Source organism: Hesperophylax consimilis, chromosome 17 (genome assembly GCF_061612785.1).
Source record: "Hesperophylax consimilis isolate HC1 chromosome 17, BYU_Hcon_1.0, whole genome shotgun sequence".
Classification (NCBI taxonomy): Eukaryota; Metazoa; Arthropoda; class Insecta; order Trichoptera; family Limnephilidae; genus Hesperophylax; species Hesperophylax consimilis.
This window is the reverse complement of record NC_142852.1, coordinates 30,783,736-30,807,512: the sequence shown is the minus strand read 5'-3', so window position 1 is coordinate 30,807,512 and position 23,777 is coordinate 30,783,736. Positions and strand designations below refer to the sequence as shown.

The 23,777-nt window shown below is 34.9% G+C and overlaps 2 protein-coding genes across 2 annotated transcripts in view; one reads left to right on the top strand and one right to left on the bottom strand.

Annotated features, from left to right (window-relative positions):
* Positions 1-10,540, bottom strand: part of Mgat2 (alpha-1,6-mannosyl-glycoprotein 2-beta-N-acetylglucosaminyltransferase) — a 78,314-nt gene extending 67,774 nt beyond the window's left edge. Inside the window, exon 1 of the mRNA XM_089642144.1 lies at positions 10,274-10,540. The gene's annotated coding sequence lies outside the window, so the exon portion shown is untranslated. The remainder of the gene's footprint in view (positions 1-10,273) is intronic.
* A 7,087-nt stretch (positions 10,541-17,627) lies between these two features.
* Positions 17,628-21,805, top strand: LOC149416410 (uncharacterized). Its single transcript, XM_089642142.1, has 2 exons — positions 17,628-18,007; positions 20,938-21,805. Exons 1-2 carry the CDS (start codon positions 17,860-17,862, stop codon positions 21,720-21,722), a joined length of 933 nt encoding a protein of 310 aa, XP_089498268.1. The 5' UTR covers positions 17,628-17,859; the 3' UTR covers positions 21,723-21,805.
* The last annotated feature ends 1,972 nt before the right edge of the window (positions 21,806-23,777 follow it).

Here is a 23,777-nt window from a genome sequence, read left to right as displayed (position 1 = left end):
TAATTATTATGCATTTCATTACATCCGATAATTTAAACAATTTTTATGTTGAATTGGGGTAAGTTTTATGGCTAAGGGAAGGAGTGGAAGGTGAGGAAGTACCTGGATATTCAGATCTGGTCACCAAATACGGCTAGTCATTTCAAGCAACGTTTAAATTCTAAACCTGGATATTCAGATCTGGTCACCAAATACGGCTAGTCATTTCAAGCAACGTTTAAATTCTAAACCTGGATATTCAGATCTGGTCACCAAATACGGCTAGTCATTTCAAGCAACGTTTAAATTCTGAACCTGGATATTCAGATCTGGTCACCAAATACGGCTAGTCATTTCAAGCAACGTTTAAATTCTAAACCTGGATATTCAGATCTGGTCACCAAATACGGCTAGTCATTTCAAGCAACGTTTAAATTCTGAACCTGGATATTCAGATCTGGTCACCAAATACGGCTAGTCATTTCAAGCAACGTTTAAATTCTAAACCTGGATATTCAGATCTGGTCACCAAATACGGCTAGTCATTTCAAGCAACGTTTAAATTCTGAACCTGGATATTCAGATCTGGTCACCAAATACGGCTAGTCATTTCAAGCAACGTTTAAATTCTGAATTAATTAATCAATTACGAAAAAGCGTGGGGTTAAGAATATTTTTTTTAAATTATAGTTGTAATTTATTGTCGATTTTTTAAAAAAATTGCGATATTTTAAATAAAATTTAATAATTATTGTTTAAATAAATTAGCAATCTGGCAGCATTCATTTGCAGGTGGTCAATCCAATGCAGTCATGACGTTTGTGTGAGTGCTTTCCTTTGTCTCAGTGTGTTGCGCAGCAGTTTTATATGAACCGTTTTTTGATTCATCGGGATTGTTTTTAAAACTATACATTCTTTGTACCTTCAAATTAGTGGAAATAAACTTAAGTGTGTCAAGCTGCTCGTTATATTCCGGTAATTCTGGAAGGCTTTTAACATAAGCAATAATATTCATAAATCACATTCCGCGAAGTTGTAAATAACTAAATTTATTAAAAAATATACGTTGTAGGATAGCCTAGCAAGTAACATTTTGACAGAGCACTTACGGTGATTTAAAAAACAACGGCGCTGTTCAAATAATCCAATTATTATTATTGATAAGTACCTAAGTGAGGAAAATTGTTTTTAAAAGTGCTCAGAATTATTGGACTTCGATTATAAATTCAGGAAATCTACTAATTAGTTTCTTAGTTTCAAAATTAGACTATTTAATACGTGAAACGCGTAAGAGGTGAAACCAAAGCATTCCAGAGGTGAAAAAATTTAGATACAAAAATAAAACTGATGTGTACAATACAAGAAGACAATCAGTGATTCGCATACGAAAAATGTGAATAATCATTATTGTTAAATAAAATATTTCTTTTCTGGTACTGGATTATGTAATACGGGCTTCGTTCGCAGCAACACGCGAGAGTTGCGATGTTGCTTTCAAATTTTGACAAAGGATAAAACAGTGGTGACATGTGGTGAAAATATGTTTAATTAATTTTTTATTAAAAAAAAACGTTACCGGACAGCAAAGTGCACATAACATTTTTTACTCCAAATGTGCTAAGGAATAGCTGGTTAAAGTTTGTCGGGTTAGTGCCGATACACCCTGTATAATATAAATATTAAATAATATAAATATAAAATTCCAAATATTCAACAGCTGTGACGTACTAGATATACGCCAATTATACGTTAAAACACTACTAAACTACATTTTTGACAAAAAAAAAATATCAACATACACAAAATAACACTAACAGACCAGTTAGACAAGCGTACAAAGAAAACATTAAAACTCCGACAGTAAATTCAAGCTTTGGACAAAGACACTACCAATACCATGCAATAAAAGCTTTTAACAGTGTAAAACTTGAAATTAAAATTGAGGAAAATAAAAATAAATTCACACACAAAATTACAAAATGGATTAAAGAACAAAAAAGACAATATTACCAAAATTTCATAGCATAAAATAAAAATAAAACCTTCACGTAACACACAAAACCAATATAAACACACATCACTCACAAACACACAAGATTATTTTCAATGTATTATTTTCTCTTTAAATGTATTATGTAGATTATATTTTCATATTATAAAATGAAGGCCTCAGCACGGGCAAGCCACCCAGTGAGGCCAACATTACTGGAAAACTTAAAATGTAATAAATATTGTACCAAATAAATAAATAAATAATAAATATAATTTCAATGATTTTATAAAAACTTTAGAGGATGTGTTAAATCAATTGAATGATGTGGGATTGTGTGCGAAAACGAGCAATCCAAATGTACGTTGCCGATGATGCGGTTAATAAGTTCTAACATTAGTGACCGCAGACCTCGCGTCCAGAAAGAACGTTTCCAGTTTTCTCTCATTTATTTATTTATTTTTATTTATTTATTCATTTAACGCCCATAGGGCTTTTACATGGTTGGTAGTATAATTTCAATCTGACAGATAAAAGCTATGCAACAAGTCATACAAACACAAGAAACAAAAACAGAAAATTACAGCTATTTGTTGGTTTACATGATGTGTTTAGGAGTATTGTTGAAATAAATGTTTTAAATGATCCACAAAAGTTGCCAAGTTGGTATTGAATATGTCAACATCACCCAAGTAATGATTTCCCATGGTGTGAAGTCGTTGTATCGGAGAGTGGGCAATGTAGTTACGCTTATGTGTGCTGCTGTAGAATATTGTATTTTGTCGTGTTGTTACTGTGGGTGTATGTATGTTTATAAGTTGCAGGAGTTCACAACAGTCGAATTTAGAGTTAAGTATTTTGAATAAGAACGTTAAATCGTTTATTTTACATCTATCTTCTAATGTATGTATTTTTAGAGTATTTAATAAGAAATTGTATTTAAAGTCTTCGACAGGGATTTTTAATTTAAAATTTATAAAACGTAGAAATGTATTCGCTCAATGTTGTTAATGAAAATTTTGTAAGATGGAGACCAAACTACTGAGTTATATTCAATTAGACTTCTTACTAGAGATACGTATAATAGTTTAATGGCTTGTAAAGAATTAAAGTTTTTAGTTGTTCTTAATACGAAGAAATTTAAAATTATAAAAATTTAATAAATCAAATGTTTGAAAAAAGAATCGTCAATGAGATGGTGACGTTTCTTTGAACAAATTGTATGATTCCATATTTATAGTGCTGGTGTAATATCAACATTCAGAATTGAAATGATGCTAGGTACTTACCAACCTTCATCTTCCCCATTTCCTTCCCGTTATAAAAGAAAATTTGTTCACTCAATCGTGTTTTAATTAACGTTATTTCAACCTCAATAAAATCAGATCTGAATAGTCAGGTACTCCTCAACCTACCTCTTCCCATCTCCCTTCCCTACGCACGACTCTCAGTCTCACATGGAGGGAATGCTATCGTTATTCTACAGGTATTTCAATGAAAGATGCTACGAGGAACTGGCTTCGTTGATCCCTTAGATCACGCCAAACATATACAAATCTTGACAGCCACCGTGGTTTAATGGTAAGATCTTCAGCTGGCAATCTGTAGGACGTGCTTCAAATTTGTGTCAATATAGCCTAACAAATTGAGAATGCTATAATCTCATCAGTTCCAGACGATTGGAAAAACATATAAAAAAAACCTTAAAATGTAAACATTTGAACGTTACCGACCTCGAGTAATTTCGACAGAAATTAATTTCCTTCAATCTACAAAATTGATTGGAAAAATACTTTTACCAATATAAAAAAAAACTTATTGGAAAATTCAATCAACTTCACAAAAATCTTTGCTATTGTTTATAGGTCGCCTAATTATAAAGTTTATACAAACAATACGTGCTTGCGATTGCGTCCAATAATACACAAAAGCAAAACAGCCGCTCAAGTCTAAATATTGAATCAACGGTTAATAATTTTAATTGGATAACCAAGGCGTACAAAAATATCTAGAAATTTCAACATTATTAATTGCGTTCGGTGTTCATTTTTAACAGTACGAAAGATCTACAGTCTCTTGTGTCTAGGATGAATGAAGTATGTATGAAGAATGAGTTAATGATGAATGTAAGTAAGTCTAAAGTCATGATGTTTGTAAGAGAGAGTACGAAAACAGTGTGCAATATAGTTGTTGCTGAGGAATACTTGTCGCAGGTGGATGAGTTTGTGTATTTAGGAAGTATGTTCTAGAGAGATGGGAAGGCTGACAGAGATATTGAAAGGAGGGGAAATGCAGGTAACTCCATTCATGGAGGACTGAACGCAGTTGGTGTCAGCATTATATGCAGCAGTCCACAATGGAGTGCTGGTACCTACCCTGATGTATGGCAGTGAGGCGTGGAACTGGCAGAGGAAGGATAAAATTAGACTGAACGCTGTGGAAATGAGATCTCTGTAAAACCATGTACGATCGTTGATGTAAGCGTAATAAGCAAGATTAAGAAAGGAACACTTAGATGTTTTGGGCATGTAGAGCGAATTAACGAAGAATGGAGTGTAATGTGAACGCCAGAAGAAGTCGGAGATGCTGGACTCAAGTATTTAACCCATTTGATCGTGCCATGTAAAGGGTCACACTAACAGAAGAGCATATATGACGGTCCGTCCGATCTGCTTACCTCCGAGGAGAAACGGCATGATGGTTATTTAATTTAAGTGCATTAAAATATTATATTTTGACTTTATTCGAAGTCAACTTGAGTACAATTCTCCCGTCTGGAACCCACATTACAATCTTCTTGTACAAGCTACTGAAAGACCACAAAATAAATTCTAAAGTTTAAGTATCAAAATGGGTTTTCCAGCCAATTTTGTTAAATTACATATGCTTTGGTATTTCTGTATAAACTTATAAATGGTGCATTTGATAGAATATAATTGCTTGCATTGATAAGCTATCAGATTTCAGTACGTAATACTAGAAGTCAGTATTAATCACAGCGCACAAATCTGAGACCAAATATTATATAACGAATAGTGAACCCCACAATGCTTCGCTATTGCTAATGTCTTTCTCGAGCGTCTCTGACTTCTTACATCATTCACTACTGTATATCACAATGTTGCTGTTAAAAAACTACATTACATCGTCTTTAATTCGACACCGTGTCTCGTTCTGGTGCAGAGATATTGGGTTAAGCATTCCTCGGGCGTTCCCGAATTCTTCGACTATTTGAACCACTCTCTAAAGACTCTTGGCAATAATGAGAACAAATTTTGAAATTTTCAGCGATATCGGTCAACTAATTTTTGAGTTTTATGAGCACAAAAATAAGAAGACTAAGGACGGGTTGTTTCGGAGTATTTGAACAATTCATCAAATTTCAACGTCCATTTTCGGGTTCTGTGAAAGACTTATTCAAGTTCTGTTTTTCTATCATTGTAGGCTAGTTGCATGACAAAACTAATATAAAAACAGAACTTGAAAAAATCTTTCACAGAACTTGAAAATGAACGTTGAAATTTGATGAATTGTTCAGATTCTCCGAAACAACCCGTCCTAAATTTTATATAAAAATTCAGATAAGATTGTTAACTAAGGTAGTTTAGTTATGTATAATGTTGTCAGAGATGTGCAAAATGGGTACCAAAAACCATTTGAAATGCAAAATGGAAATGGGTCAAAACTTTTCCATTTGAAAATGCAAAATGGTTTTTAGAAAAGCATTTCAAATGCAAAATACCTATTTTTAAAATGCATTGAAAATGCAAAATGATTTCTCAGGTCAAACAATCAAAATAATTATAGAATTTTTAAACAATTTTGTCATTTAATAATGGACATCAATTTAGAACAAACATATTACATGATGGTAAATCCAAAAACACCACGACTACGGATTATGAAACCACAAAAAATTTGCGCGGGACTAATGTTGCCAACGTAAAAACATAGAAACTGCTATCTAACATTTAATATTACAGCTTCATGGCTCCATGTTCAGTATTTTTTGTAATGGTATCACTCAATTGCCAGGGCTCCTACCAGGGAGCAACTTGACAAATGTAAATTATCTCTCATAGCGAGGTTGAGGACCGACTGATATTTGGGGCTTATGAAAAAAAGATGAGTGGAGATAGTAGGAAGTATGTTGCAAAAAAGCATTTAAAATGGAAAATGCATTGAAAAAACATTTAAAATGCAAAATGGTTTTTAGAAAAACAAATGCAAAATGGAAAATACACATTTTGCATTTCCATTTGAAATGGATTTATTTGAAATAAAGCACATCTCTGAATGTTGTATAATTTTGTACTATTCCTATATAAAATCAAAAGAGACAACAGACGAGAAACACGACGTACAATAGCAATCCCAAGCCGAGGAGTGAGCTAATGACATTGCACACAAACGGTGCCTCCGAGATAAAGTGTCGCATCTGCCAATATTTAGACGTTTCCCCAGCACGCAGGGCTCTGTTGGGGTGGACCATTTATCTCCCAAGATACTCGTGGGACCCAAATTTGACCATTTAAACATCAACAAAAAACTAACATCTATCTTTAGGGAGTTGGGAAGAGAGCTGAGATCGGTGGAGCCTTCGAGGAAACAAAATTATTTGTTTTCAATTCACTAACATACATATTTTGATTCTTAGATATGACCGTTCATTAGTACTACAAGTCCAAGAGCCCACAGATACTTTGACAGGACACAACTAGTCTATTCTCCTTTAATGGAAGCAATCTATCCAACATGCCTTCTATTGATGTTTAGGGGATGTGGTGAGGAGACAATGAACGATGATGTTGTGTTATGTCGCAGCGTTTATTTCGAGTCAGTGAGTCATGACTCTGGACCAATGAGGATGACACCAGGTGAAGACGGCAATGGTGTGGTCGAAGCGCGGGTCGGTGAGTCGACAACGATGTGATCAGCACTGGTGAAGACGTGGAGTCTTCCGAGTACTCCAGTGTGAACGAGTAGCCGAAGGTGCGATGGACATGTCCGGCAGATGCAGGCCGGCGACGATTTCGCGGGGCCGAGGCTCAGATCGTTGAAGTGGTCGCAGGGTCTAGGAGGAGTCCATAATAAATTGTAGTACGTGCAGAGCCGGGTGTAGGTGATGGTCCTGTAGATGGTGAGGAAAGAGTGGGACGCGACGCGGGGGGAAACGGTCACAGCGGCCGCTTCCTCAGTACGCAGCGAGCAGTAGCAGCGCTCGCTTGTTGGTCACTTGTAAAACGGAACTAGTGGAACGCCGAACGCTCGCATTGTGTCTAGAGTGTTCCCGCTACAATGCGTTTTGCATGGGCGAGCCTTCTAGAATATTCTCGTAGCATCGCTAACTGTAACATGTAACTCTAAGGACGGGTTGTTTCGGAGAATTTGAACAATTCATCAAATTTCAACGTTCATTTCCGGGTTCTGTGAAAGTCCTATTTAAGTTCTGTTTTTATTTCAGTTCTTTCAAGCAACTAGCCTATAATGATATAATAACAGAACTTGAATAGGACTTTCACAGAACCCGGAAATGAACGTTGAAATTTGATGAATTGTTCAAATTCTCCGAAACAACCCGTCCTTAGTGACCAGCACAGAGGGCCCCATTGAAGCTACAGTCAAGTAAACATCTCAGAAGATAGGCGTACTGTACAAATGCTGAGCCTGTACAAATCGCAAGTGCGCCCCGCTGTTGAATTTGGCGGCCACCTCTAATTCTATGCAAAGAGAGGCAGTGCGTTTGATAGCATCACTTATATTAACAAATATATTGCAATCTCAATATATCCATTATCCATATCTCAAATGGAATCTTTATACTCAAATAATTGCAAACAAAATAAGAAAAACCATGCACTTTTTCAGAATCATACGAAACTTTCTCAGATTACAACACGTGATAATGATTTATTTTGCAGTCTGCCAATCTAAGATTGAATATGGTATCATAGCATGGGGAGGCGGCACTTCATCTGCACTAGACCCAATCATAAAGGGTCAGAAAACAATTCTTAGGCTACCTATAATTATAGACTCGAACCTAATCTTCAATATTATGAATGTGTTTGATGTTCGGCAGCTGTATTCAAAAACTATCCTAACTCATCTATACTCAAATATACATAATTACTACGAAAAAAGTTCAAATACACGATGTACTCGAAGCAACAACAAAAACTTACTACAAATAGCGATAACGCGTACTACTTTTGGTCAACGAAACTTTAAATACTTTGCGACAAGACTCTACAACATTCTTCCAGACAATATGTGATTCACAAAACAATTTCAAAGATAATGTAAAAACTTGGATCAAAAATAAGAATATGGCCTTTACCGGTGCATTCACCTAAATTCGCAGTTATTGAATTAACCACATTATTGAGCGAATACATCTTAATACAGGGTTTTCCAATAAGAGGTGTTATTTTGATATTCAATCGTAAAAGATCAATGGTTTCGTTGCTTGTGTGGCACGTAGCGCCGTCTTGTTGAAAGTAAACGTTGTCCAGATCAATACCATCCAATTCCGGCCATAAAAAATCATTAATCATCTCTCGATAGCGCAATCCATTCACCGTAACTGTTGCTCCAGCCTCATTTTCGAAAAAGTAAGGTCCAATGACTCCGCCAGACCATAAACCGCACCAAACAGTCACACGTTGAGGATAGAGAGGCTTTTCAACAATAACTCTTGGATTTTCCGAGCTCCAGATGCGACAATTTTGCTTGTTGACGAAGCCACCGAGGTGGAAATGGGCCTCATCACTCAAGATGATTTGCATTTGATTCACTCAAGTGAATTTTAATAATTTCAATGCATTGTTGAAGCGTGTATCGTTCCATTTTTATTAATGGCGTAATTTCTACTTGTCAAATGTCAAAAAATGACAGCTTTAAAAGTAACATCCACCGAAATAGCGGGCTATACAAAATAACACCTCTTATTGGAAAACCCTGTACAAGTATAGGTATGTTCAAAGGTATTGGGAAGTAACTTGAAAGATTCTGCCTCAAAACAGGCTAGCCTAGTGAGGCGGTATTTGAGAAACCTCAACTAACTGTACAAATCAATATACAATATACATCATAATATACATTTTTAGTTGTAATGTGCAAACTTTCTTAAATAAAGATATACATTATTATTAATTTTTAGGGTACAGGTGGTAATATTTGTACACTGTCGACGTTCATCACATGAGAACATGTTGTTTCCACGACACGTTCTTGAGTTTGCCGGCCTCTGTGTTTTCTCCCTCCTTCATTCCTTGCTCTCCTCAAAAATACCTTTTACACAGCATTCTCAAAGATGATATATGCCCTGAGAGAAATATTTTATTTGAGCTTCATTTTATGACCACTAACAAAGATATATCATTTCGATAGCTTGGAGTACTTGTTCACCGTTCACTTTTGCATCATAATATTCTACGTTCATCCCCTCCTGAGTGTCCCTTTCTTAATCTATTCCACAACACTTACACCAGCCTTGCATGTTTTGCAGATCTCCACATTTCTCACACGATCATACATGGTTTACCACAAATAGATCTATCATTCCTACGGCATTTAGCCAACTGTCATTCTTTCACTTCCAATGTCTTACTGCCAAACATCAGGGTATGTACCAGCACTCCATTGTGGACTGCTGCTTATAATGCTGACAGCAACTGCGTTCAGTCCTCCATGAATGGAGTTCCCTGCATTTCCCCTTGTTTCAATATCTCTGTCAGCCTTCCCATCTCTCTAGAACATACTTCCTAAATACACAAAATCATCCACCTGCTCCAAGTATTCCTCAGCAACAACTATATTGCACACTGTTTTCGTACTCTCTCTTACAAACATCAGTAAATAAACTGAATGTTATCAGAAAAAACCTACATATTTAAAAGAAGTAGCCATTTACAAAAAGATGAGTGGTATATTGATCAGCATTTAGAGTCGAAAAGATGCTTCAAATATTGAGTCATATTTTGTGACCAGATCTGAATAGTCAATAGGTAATTCCCAACCTTCATCTACACCATCTTTTCCCATCTCTACTACCTTGCACATGTCTCAATCCTTGATGTTAGAGTCCCACCGTCTCGTAAATAAAATCTAAATTGACGATAATATTTCAAAGAAAAAACAAATGATTCGTTGCTTTTACAGTAAAAACTATTTAAATAACACATAAAATATTCCATCCACGAACTCACTATAAATAAATTACCGCATAATAACCCGCATATTACAGACATAAAAGCAGTTACAGTTAAAGATAAAACACACATAAAATACAAATAAACTCACCGTTGCTAGATTTGAGTCACATATTACAAATACACAACAACATATGCATAAATCTGACAGATTTTAATGAGAAATGATCCAATCGATATTCACTTCGAAGTGATATTTCTGCTTGTAATATTACACTATCGCAACAAATGTCGAAATAAACACAAACGCTAAACAATTACCTTTCAAAATCATTAAAAATATTAAGTAATTTGTAATTGCAACACATTAGAAATTACTGCTTAATTCCGTTGCAAAATCGTAATCTCCCGTCACAACCGACCGACTCGAACTAGAAACAAATTCGAACTGTCAGATTTGGTTCGTGACGTTTACCCCACAAAAATATCCAATAATTGTGTTAGATTTTCCCCATTTTAAATGGTTCCATGTAAAAAATTCATAGCTTCGAAGAAAGAGGAATTAACCTAACCTAAAAACTAACCTAACCTATTCCTTTATCGTGTTCTCTTTTGTCTATACAACTAACATCACGCGGTTTCCCAGGAGGTATAAAAATACACAGAGAGGATAGACATATAGATAGAAAACTTAGGTTTCGCGTGTAGTACATTCGGTTGTTGACACCCGAACCGATATCATTTGATTCACTTGATCGTGCCACGTATTGCCTTCCTCGGATGTCTTCAACTTATTAAATAAAGGGTAGTTATCGCTTCATATCATATTCGCCAGGAATTGATTAATCTGAATCCGCCACGCATGTCAAAACCATCTAAGCGTCTCTTTCTTCGTATTATTCACAACGCATTCTTCAGTCTCGCATTACTTACAATTCTTCAACATGGTTTTAGCACACATATACGCCTCAATGATTTCAATTCTACAACATTGAGTATCTTATCATAAAATTTTAACGTATTTGCATGGATGATTAAAGATTTTGTTCAAAATTTCTACTGATAATACCGAAAAAAAAATTAGATTTTTCCGTTCAAAACAATTCTCAATTTTTTTTATGAATTCGATTTTTTCCCCAGAATTAGGGAAAAATCCCCAGACGTCACTTGAATCCATTTTCGTATTTCCTCATTGGGTGAATAGTCAAATCTTCTTCTTTTCGTGTTAAAATGGACGTGCTTTGTAAAAAGGTATCAAGTGACTAAATTACTAATTTCACATTAAAATACTAATTTCATATGGATACATGAAATATAAAACGTTTTCACTGAATTAATTCTTGAGGATAATATTAATTACTAATTTACCCTCCTGGGAAGGAGATTACTAGCCACAAACATCATATCAACACATTAATAAAGTATTTTTATCTTTTTTTCTACAGGGTTTTCAAATAAGAGGTGTTATTTTGATATTCAATCGTAAAAGATCAATGGTTTCGTTGCTTGTGTGGCACATAGCGCTGTCTTATTGAAAGTAAACGTTGTCCAGATCAATACCATCCAATTCCGGCCAAAAAAATCATTAATTATCTTTCGATAGCGCAATCCATTCACCGTAACTGTTGCTCCAGCCTCATTTTCGAAAAAGTAAGGGCCAATGACTCCGCCGGACCATAAACCGCACCAAATAGTCACACGTTGAGGATAGAGAGGCTTTTCAACAATAACTGTTGGGTTTTCCGAGCCCCAGATGCGACAATTTTGCTTGTTGACGAAGCCACCGAGGTGGAAATGGGCCTCATCACTCAAGATGATTTGCATTTGATTCACTCAAGTGAATTTTAATAATTTCGTGTAGCGTGTAACATTCCATTTTTATCAATGGCGTAGTTTCTACTTGTCAAATGTCAAAAAATGACAGCTTCAAAAGTAACATCTACCGAAATAGCGGTCTATTCAAAATAACACCTCTTATTGGAAAACCCTGATAATGCGTAGATATGTGATTTGTCCGTCATTAGAAAGATAAATAATAAATTATTCTTCATAGTTTGTATCAAATATTTATACATTATCACATTAATACATTTAAAAAAATCTCAAAGTGCTTGATTACGAATTTCGGCATTTTTTCATCGACAGTTGAAAATTAAAAAAAATATTTATATTTTTTTATTGTATGAACGGTATAAAAAGTGAAGTTACAGTTTTATTACTTATTACCTACATAAAAGAAATATGTTTTATAAATATCCAATTCTTTCAAAATTATGTACGTTCTGAGTCAAAATGTCCTGGTAAGTTTTTTTGTAAACATATTCATTTTTGATATTGAAAATGTATATTTTAGAAAGATCGATACTTTTTTCAAATGCAAATATTTGAAAGATAATTTAATCTAGTTTCTAAAATAGTATTTCTTTTAACGACAACTTCAAAAATAAGTAATATGTGGCACATTTTAGATACCTCGGGAGAATTCCGAAATTCTCAAACAATCACCATGTGGCTGGGACTAGTTGGTAAAAATATTTAAAATCCTGAAGGGTTAAGAGATAGACATATACCGTCAAAGACTTTTCTGTAGTCCTTTTTAAGATATACAATTCCGTAGTACAGTATTTTGATGTATCTCATAAGGTTTAGCCAGCGTTAGCAATGTAAGCGCCCGAAAATTTTTTTACGCCCTGATCACAAAACATCGACTTTTCTCTACTTTCTATAAATATATTACGCATGTATTATATATATAAACCTTCCGGAAGAAATTCTCTAAATGATAGTGAAAATCCTATCAAAATCCGTTGCGTAGTTTAGAAGAACTAAGCGCACAAACGATAACGACTTTATTTTATACTATTTATTATTACAGAAGTTTGATATTAGTTAAATAAAATGTTTTTACTAAGCGTGTATCTATTTTTTGTATATTTACCAAAAGTTATTCCAATTGATTACTTATCTTCTGTTCAGTTATTAATCAGTTATTACTTATTTTTTACTTATCTTCTGTTCGGTTAAGTCCCGCATACCCAATTTCTACCGATTTATGACAAGTTTCTCGTCAAGTCGTTAAGTTTTTAAGTTCCAAAAAAAAAATATATATTTGAAGATAATTTATTAACTATACATATTTTGTAATGCCCGAACGTTAACTCTTAAACCCTACCACTCTGGGAATGTAATTATTCCTACCACGGGGTACTGAAGTACCCCGCGCAAAAAAAAATAATAAAATAAAAGTCTTTGATATTTTTTTGAAAATTATTTTTATTATGGCAAAGTAATAAGAAAAGACATTAAATTTTTTTAATAACAACTAATAGACATTTTTGTCGTTACATGAAGGACACATTTTGTATTGATGGTCAACACAAATATGGCGGCGACAAGTGTTACAGTCATATCGAGATTTTCTGTCTTTTGTGCGCGGACAAAAGCAGCAGCGACCAAGTTTGGAATTATTAGGGACCGGCCTATGATCTTCACTATGAATATTCAAGACTGCACGTATAGTTTCTCTGATATCCCGGGTTAAACTTGGCTATTTTAATTTTGCTCTCATATGAGGATTTATGAGTGCCATTGACAAACTCTTAAGAAATTCGCGCCGCTTGGTTATTTTCTATTTATCAATGTTAGTTGACAGCTTGAATAGGAACCAAAAGTTGATACCAACGGCATTTAGCAACTCGTAGAAGAGACACATGGGCCACCTTTTGATCTTCCTGGACGTCGAGTACTTCTTACAAAGTTGGTCAAACACATCCACCCCGCATTTGGTTTTATTACAGAAATGTATTATTTCTGGAAGTTACACTTCATTATCCTTATCAGGGCTGTCATGCATGGTGGACAGCATGATTACAACTTTCTTTTTAGCTGACTTTAGAGGAAAATACCTTAACAGTGTGAGAGGTCCGTCGTAGGCAAACATTGATGTGCATCTCTCTCGATTTTTAGTGTCCAAGGAAACAGGATGAATTTCTCGTTTATTCTTCTTTACAGTTCCAACTAATGTTATACCCTTTTCCAGTAATTTCTTGGCTGTGGGTATAGACGTGAACCATTTGTCACATGTCAGGTTTCTGTTAAGACGTTACCAGGTGGGTGCAACAAAATATTGCGGCGAGGCATTCTTGAGCGAGAAAGCTTAACACCAGTCCTTATGTCGATTATTATGACCTTTTCCGTACAGAACTAATGGAGAATCTAGCACACCAGCCCCGTCATTGTCAGGCACTAAACACTCTTTATCTCCTTTCAAACTATCTTGATCACCGTCTTCGTGAGATGCGACTTCAAAATGGTAATCCTCGATAACACCGTCGGGCGCATCTTCTGAATCTTCTCCTAGGTTTAGCTCTTCGTCGTCAGAAACCAACAAAGCAGCTGCAATTTCACCCCCCCCCCCCCCAAGACTTCGAGTCTGGGATGCCAAATCTGAAAACAATACAACACCTCATTACACTGCATACACTCTCATTACACTCATAACACATTATTAGTCCATAAATGTCTCGTTATTGGGTGCAGGCCCTGCCTATCAACACTGTACTATAAAAATTATCACGAAGTAAAGTAAATCATAAATAATGTGTAAACTTACCAGAGAGATGTAGAAAAACAACTTCAGTAATTCAAGTATAACTGGAAGGAAGAACTAACACTATTCCTACTACGGGGTACTGGGGTACCCCGGAACACCTGTGGACGCGAATGCACTCGCCGGGCGGTCACGCCTTACTGACGTACTTACGCGCCAATTATCGAGAGTAGATTAGCTAGAGCGATTTTTGCAACAGTGCAATATTGTTAAAATTGTTGATATTTTAAACACCAGGGGGGGTACTCCAGTACCCCAGGTAGGGTTTAAGAGTTAATTAGGTATATGAAATTTCCTCGGTAGAAAAAAATCGCAAATTGTTAAAAAAACGTTTTGTTCTGTTATTTAATACGTTATAGTCATGAAAAAATTCACAGTGTATCTTTAAATGCAACTAAAGCATTTGAATAAAGATTTTTTCTCTATTTCAAACGAGTCGTGTTTTATTAAATATTTTCACCATTTTCGCTTAAGAGGAAGCTACATGCCAAAAATGTGTATATTCTTGGTGTACCTTATACTGTAGGTAATAGGCATTAAAATCGCTTGACAAACAGAGTCTAGAAACGTTCGATTTCAAGCACGAAACTGGTTTTTATTTATTTTGTTAATAATTTTATAAAAAAGCAAAAAGTTAATCAAGTGAAACTGTCACAGATAATTTTAACTATAATACTGTATTTTTTAAAAGTTGTTACCTTTATGCGTTCATACATTTCTATTGAAAAATTATTTTTTTTAGTAGTTTACATTTAAATTTTTTATTCAGTATTTTTTTAATTTTATTTGTATTCTACTAAAGCGAAACGATAGGCAAATCTCCAATTTATCTAAAGCATATTTTAAAAAAAAGAATGCAAGCTACACTTTGACTCAGGTCCCAGAAATTGTCGCAGCGCGAGTCTAAACACTTCCAAATACCGAGAATTTGAATCAACGGCCCGTTTTTTTCATTTTAACAGGTAAAATCAGATTTTCATTATATTCTCTTAATTTTCCAAGAAGTCTTTAATAATGGGTTCATTGTTTAACGTTTGAGGAAAATTGTACGTCAAATAAAAGATTATATCAGACATCAATGTACATATTATAATATTTATTATGAAAAATGGCTGGGTTTGGACACCTCTGGACAAATTTCGGAAGCTTTAAGTATTGAAGTAAATTATGGAAACAATAAATTAAATTAGTTCATAGTCGGTTTTCGACATCTCTGGACAATTTACGGAAGCTTTGAATATCAAAGACTCAAACCAAATATTTGGAAAATTTGTTTATCAGATGACGTATAGATTTTAGTTTCATCAACTAATTTTTTAAGTTATGTAAAGGTTATTTTCTGTTAGGTTAAGTTCTGTTGTCATATCATCATTATGGGCCAGTTGTTTAAAAAACTGAAATAATAGCTGAACTTGAATGGAACATTCAAAGAACTTGAAAATCAATTTTTATAAGTCCTAAAGACGTATATTTTTACAAGTATACGTCTTTAGGATGGGCTATTTCATAGAATTTAAAAAAAAACCATTAATTTTCGAAGTTGATTTCAAGTTCCGTGAAGGTTCTATTTAAGTTCTGTTTTTATATTTTTACTGGCCAGTTGTTTTACAAAACTGAAATAATGACAGATCTTGATTAGAACCCTCACAGAACTTGTTGAATCGTTCAAATTCTCTGAAACAACCCGTCCGTAGTCTAAATTTTTGAATTATAAACGGTTGAATAGGACCTATAATTTAATAAAATTATTTCTAAAAATTAAAATTGTTTCCGCAGTGGTAGGCAGAGAGAACAGACCGCCAAACAACTCAGAATTGACACACTACTTGCCTCATTCATACATCGTCTAATAGATACTATTCTGTTATTCTGTCGCCTGATCTCACTCAAGTATTTGGTTCACTTGATTCACCTCGTCTTCCTCGGGCGTCTTCGACTGCTTTTATCATTCACATTCGTGTCATATATTATCCTAGAACATGTTTTTTCGATTCTATTCTACACAAATTGGTATCACACAAAAAATAAAACGGATTAATCGAGTTTTAAAAATCAGTCTAATCGATTCTTTAATTTTTCAACTTGTATAAAATAAAATCGCTATCGGCGTCTGTCTGTTTGTGCGCTTAGTTTTACTAAACTACCCAACGGATTTTGATAAGGTTTTCACTTTCATTTAGAGAATTTCTTCCGGAAGGTTTAAATATATAATACATGCTTAATATAATTATAGAAAGTAGAGAAAAGTCGATGTTTTTTGATCAAGCCGTAAAAATATATTTTCGGGCACTACATTGCTAACGCTGGCTAAACCTCGTGAGATACATCAAAATAATGTTATACGGAATTGTATATCTTAAAAAGGCCTACAGAAAAGTAAATGGTGATATACACGACAGCGATCCACATGCAAACTCGATTGGAAAGAATGTCTCAAGAATCGATTAGCAAAAATGTCGTTCTGAATTACCCCGAAAAAGAAAATCGTTATTTTTTACACTTGTAAACATTTCCATAGACAAAGCATTTACCTAACTCCATCCATTTGACGTTTCGCACTGCGTTCGTTCATTTCCCGAAGTTTGTCGCTATATTAACAAAAAAATCCTCACAATCAATAAGTAACTTCTTTTAAACTCCTGAAATAGTCATTAGGAACATTTAATTAATATTTAAAAACTACTGAAATAAACAAGAGTGCTCTTAAAATCAGAAAACTACGTATTTACATTCCATCTTCATCTTGCGTTTAATTTATTCTCATAATTTATGAATACATTCTTTGAATCATCTGAAACAGTTTTAATGTTAAAGTTAACCAAAGTCTTAACATATCTTTAGCTTTTATAGCGTAAGACTTAGAGTAACTGGCGTTTCAAACACAGTTCTTCTGACATCATTTAATTTACTACATACAACTTGCATACACCGCCACCTTTAACAAACTGCTCTTAGTTCACGAATAACTATTTCGTTAAAGATTCTTAAATGGTGTTGAGCAATATTTAATTCATATTCAATTACTACGGACATTTCATAGAGAGTTACTAGAAACCGAAAACTAGGAGTCAGTCATTGTCGCTTTGGTTTCGGATATTGGATTGTGTTCTGAAATTTACTGTGGTGTCATGGATATCAATAAAGATGTTCCTCCCATCAAGACGGAACCAGGATCGCACAAAGAAGACGTAGATGTTAATCCTTCGAAGACATACACAATTCCGATTATTAAAGTGGAATGTTTGCCGAAGTGTAACGAAAACGACTGTACTGAAGGTAATCAATCAGATTTTCTTAATTTGGCCGAAAATTTATGGAAACTGGGCCGATCCATCAACACTATTAACCATTTGGGCAATTTTGTCAGATATTCTTCACAGATGACAAACGTCTTATTAAAGTTATGTTATTTCATTTTATATTACTGTAATAATTATGATTTAAACAGTGTTAGAAAGGTAGCAGAAGTCGGGGACGCCCGAGGAAGACACAGCACCATCAAGTGAATCATATAATTGAGTCGGGCCATGTCAAGAATCAGAATGACAGAAGACTGTGTATGAGACGAAGTATGAATGTGAACGAGGCAATGAGTATGTGCCAAGACCGAGTTGTTTGGCGGTCCGTCCTCTCTGCCTTACCCTGTGGGGAAACGGCGTGATGGTTAGTTAGTTAGTTATAAATACAATAAAAGCATTTAGCATTTGAAGAATATTTGTCCAGATTTGCAAATTTAAAAATAAATATTAATTATTTTTTTTTATTTTAAACGAAAAAACGTGAAGTGACCTATCTTTTATAGTACCTTTGTTTAAATAAACATATTTTTAGTTTCGTGTAACGTAGTGATTACAGTTTACACGTAATTTTAATATTTTTAATTACATAAATATGTCGACTTGTAATATTAAAATCTGGCAGAATTCGACTCCTTCACCAAAACAACAGTAATATAACTTTGATATTATAACATTGGGGATGTGGTAGTTAGACAATAAAAGAGGAAGGTTGTGATGTCACAGCGTTTATTTTGGGTCAGTTTGAGTCAGTAGCGCAGTTTTGAGATAACTCCTGACCAATGACGATGATACCAGGTGTGGTACCAGAGTGGTCCAGGCGGTAGGTAGTGGGTCGACACCGCTTTGGTGGATACCAGACTTGAGGATGTGTTCAGCACTGGGGATGAAGTGGAGTCTTCCGGGTACTCCAGTGTGAACAAGGTAACCGAAGGTGCGATGGACCTGGTCGGCAGATGTGCGGGAGGTACAAGCCGGCGAAGGTCTCGCAGGATCTAGGCGAGTGAGGAACGCAGGCCAGAGATGATATCTGGAGCCAGGGCACTGATGTAATCCCGTGGAGTTGATATTCCGTAGCCTCTCTTAAATGTCCGTGCAGAGCCGGGCGTGATAGAGTAGGTATGATAGAGTAGCAGCGGCGCGGTGAAGTAACGGTGGGGCGCGACCAGTCGCAGAGCTCGCAGGTTGGTCAATGACAATGCTAATTAATGACTGACTAACTACGTTTTAAAGCAAGCTTAAAACGTAGGCGCGCCGAATGCTAGCATCGTATCTAGAGAGTTCTAGAAACGATGCGTTTTGCATGGGCGAACGTTCTTGAATATTCTAGTAGCATCGCTACATACCAATCGATATACCATTTTAAGCAGAAAGTTAGTTACTAAAACAACTAGTCTCAAATGTACTTCGCGCACTTCTTATTATATCCCAAATTATTTAAATAACACTTCGTTTCAACTTAATTACTACAAGAAAAAGTTGTTTTCGTGGGAGGAGATGGTAAAAGACGCAATAAAATTCCATTTAATAACGTTCGCCATGTTTGATTGTGTTACTATGATGTGACGTTTGGCGGAAGGTTCTGCGTCAACTTAAATAAGCACAAATTATTAAAAAAACAATCTTGAACCTGTTTTGTGCATGTGTTTTTCCATCTCCCTCGACATCTCTTTATACAGGGAATTTCCAAACCTGATTTTCCTCTAATTTTGAACGTCAAGTGTACAAAATATCGAAAATGTCGTCAAGAAATATCAAAATTCTGCTGTAAGGAAAAATTTGTCGTGGTGGTTTTTCTAAATATCATCTAGACAATGACCTTCCTCGTGTTATGATAGTAAGGTGTGCAAAATTTCACAAATGTCGGAATAAAACTACAGATTTGTTTAAAAAAACCCAAACTAGGATTTTTTTTTTTTTTTTTCGTCTAAAGCCTGTTCCTGGATTTGATTGGAAGGATTCTGACCTCCACTCCAATTTCCTTGGTGATCAGTACTCCTCCATTCCTCGTGGTTCTTCGCTGCGTGGAAATCCAACGACACTGACATACCGGACGCTAGTGATACTTGGTCATTCCAGCGCATTGGTTACATTTTGCTTCTCTTGCCAAACACTTTCTTTTTAGTTTCTCCAAGTTGGAGTCCTCAGTTTCGCGAGCATCGTATCCTTAAGTATCTTAGAATACGTTGTAGGCAGATAGTTGATAGCCACTTGTAGATGTTCAGCTCTTCCAGAATAGACACATTTGTATGCCTATTTGTCCATTGAATCCTAAATATTTTTTAATTAAATATGCATAGATATATTGATAGGTTTAGTTTTCTTGTTGAACTGTTTTGATTTCTTAGAATTAATCGTCCTTTCAATAAAACACACAAACACAGGAACCAAAATACTGACGAACGCAAAATCAAATACACTATCACACGAATAAATTGGAATTAACTCCTTAAAATACATTGCATATATGCGATACGACGAATTACTTAATAGCCTAAAAGTTCCATCTACCAAAAAAACTTTGGCAAAAGCTCTTAAAAGTATATATTATCACCAGTTTTATTAAACACAATCTTTCTTTGGAACTCTCAGACTTCTGCATATCTTTCTCAATGTATTTGTGAAATATTTTCAATTAAGTGTGTTAAGTCTGTCTAGTCTATTTTGAAATCTAAGCACATTCTTCATTGAACTCCTCTTTAAATTCGTATTCTTATGTAAAAATGATTTCTTTTTAAATGAGTCTATTTAAACTCATTGGGAATAATGTATTATAAATATTAATCCTCTGATATACATTTCTAGTATAGGTCCAAAGATTATTATTTGAAAGATCATTCTTATGTTTTCTGCTGTTTTCTGGGATTATGTGTAGATGTGTTATTTATTTAATATTTTTTTAATTTACAGATGAAAAACCCGAAACAGTGCATTCAGTGGAAGAAGATGATCGTCCTCAAGAAAAGACTAATCAAAACCTCAAAACAAAAAAATCACGCTTGAAGTCTCTCCCTTCCCCATCTAAGAAAAACAAACAGTGTCCTCACTGCAGCTATTCTTGTTTGAATAAAACACGTTTGAAACGACATGTTCTGAATCACCACGGAGAAAAACCATTTTTATGTTCAGAATGCAACTATTCCTGTTCAAAACAATCGCATTTACAACAGCACGTTTTGACTCATGGCGGTGAAAAACAATTTTCTTGTTCAGAATGCGCTCGTTCATTTTCACGTTGGTCGTCTTTAAAACGTCACCTTCTAACTCACAGTCTCGATAAACCATTCGCATGTACAGAATGTGATTATTCAACCTCACAGCTTTCGTATTTACAAAGTCACATTCTAATTCACTGCGAAGATAAACCTTTCTCATGTTCCAAATGCGAATATACATGTACGAGAAAGTCGTCTCTACGAATCCACAATTTAACTCACAAGAAACACAAACCATTCTCGTGTCCCGTGTGTGATTATTCGTGTACGCAAAATTCGCATATTCTGGAACATATTCGCACTCATTCTGGAATTAAACCGTTTTCATGTTCTGAATGCAACTATTCGTGTTCACGAAAGTCGCACTTGAAACGACATAGTTTAATTCACGGCGGAGAAAGAGGTGAACGCAACACAAAGGGACCATCGTCGAAACAGAACGTTGAAGAAAAAGAACAAACCAACGCACAACTGGCTTAAATTAATCTAGCCTTTCCAGTCATTGATATAATGTAAATGATATTTTAGAATATGGCAGGTCTCTTTTTACTAACTTGATTGTTTGTTTTCAAAATTCACTGTCCTTCGTATAGTGGAATCTATGAACATCGATGAAAACTCCTGATAGAATAAAACAATTTAATTTCACTTCATTGCTAAGTATCAAATTTAAAATTATTAATTTGAATAATTAATTAACAATGATAATATTTTACAATATCTGCCGTATGTACAGTACAATATAACATTGTATTGTGTCAGCACACTGTGTTTCCAATATTTTACAACAATGTACACTAGTTCCTTATTTTTATAGTTCGCTACATAGATATTGTTAGGTCAGGATAGTGCGGTGGAGATTTGCAGGGGAAGAGTGGGATTAATCAAAGTAAAGAAGCATGGCTTGTAAACGTGATTTACAGGATGCTATTATTTAGAATTTTTCCGAACTTTTTAAGGCGAACAATTTTTTCTTGTTTATTTCAGATCTCGGGGAGGGTGGTGCAAACCCTTAAGTTCCAAATAATAAATAGAATATATGAAAGTAAAATTAAAAATATTATTAGTTCATACAAAGAAGAGAAAAATAATAAAATATACACACAATAGTAATAATAATAAAATAATGGTAGTATTTTCAGACTGTAAAAATGTTACCATTCGTAAATTTCGGCTACTGGCATTATACCTAGCTCTCTCATTAAAAATTTAGGCGTATTAGATCTATCAAAAAAATTGTATATATAAAAATGCAAAAGTCGGTCATTTTGAATACATGTAGGATAACAAAAGATTTTTAAAATATTTATGTTGAGGGATCAGTAGGATTTATAGGCCCTGTTAGAAGTTCTACCAAGCCGAACCCTCTGATATGAAAATATCTGGAGTCGGTGAATAATTTTCCCATTTGATCTCTGGTGAGTTGACGTTCTTGTATTGTTTTGTATTTATTTTGCTTATATAATGCACTTACATAATGTTGATTGACTAGATGATCATTTGTGGAAAAGTGAGTGGAAGGGTTAAGTTTTTCCTTTGGGGAAGATTTAACCCGGACAACTAAATCGGAAGTTAAAAAAAAATACATTTAAACTTTTAGACATCTATGTTATAATTCGCTCCATCGCTTGTAAATGGTGCCTTGCCAGAAGTCTAGTGCTGCTATCTGTTGGTTTTCATAAATAAATCTCTAAATAGTATAAAATAGTCTGTTTGTGCGCTTAATTTCTTCTAAACTACGCAACAGATTTTGATAGAATTTTAATTATCATTTATATAATTTCTTCCGGAAGGTTTAAATATAAATAATACATGCCTATTATATTTATAGAGAGTAGAAAAAAGTCGATGTTTTGTAATCAAGTCGTTTTCGGGCGCTTACATTGGTAATGCTGGCTAAACCTTATGAGATACATTAAAATAATGTACTACGGAATTTTATATCTTTAAAGGGCCTACAAAAAAGTCCGCGATGGTATATGTCTATCTCCTAAGGACAAACCCTAGCAACGCCGGGTACACATCAGCTAGTAAATAAATAAAACAAGTGCGTTTGCTCGTGGCTAGTCGCGTTCTGTAGCTGGTGATCTGTTTTGGGCATATAATCTGGGAATGCGCCCTTCAAAAATCTCAGTGGCACTGCAGTCTGCAGTACCGGAAATATCCAAAAACATTCGGTACGCGCTATTGTAACAAATACAAAAAAGTATTAATATTAGTATTTTTAAACGTAGCTTTGCGATTTGGGAGGCGGTATGGGTACCGCTGCCCCGAGAACCATTAATTGGATTATCAACACCTCTGCTATTGGTCACCCAAAATGATTCGTTACGTTTGATTACTTAGCAGGGGTGCCCGGGTTCACGGGGTGACGATTGTGCAGGTATTGTCGACGGATGCATCTGCCCGTTGACGAGGCATTCATTCGTCCGTCACTCCTTGACGCATCGATCCCTAGATTCCTACACATCCTTCTTACCCTTTTCCTTCGCAGAATTTTCCCTCAGTCCTTTCCTTAAAAAGGCCCTCCACACA

Coding starts and splice junctions, on each gene's coding strand:
- LOC149416410 (XM_089642142.1), top strand. CDS start 17,860: ATGGATATCAATAAAGATGTTCCTCCCATCAAGACGGAACCAGGATCG. Junction 18,008..20,937: donor CGAAAACGACTGTACTGAAG/GTAATCAATCAG, acceptor TTTAATTTACAG/ATGAAAAACCCGAAACAGTG.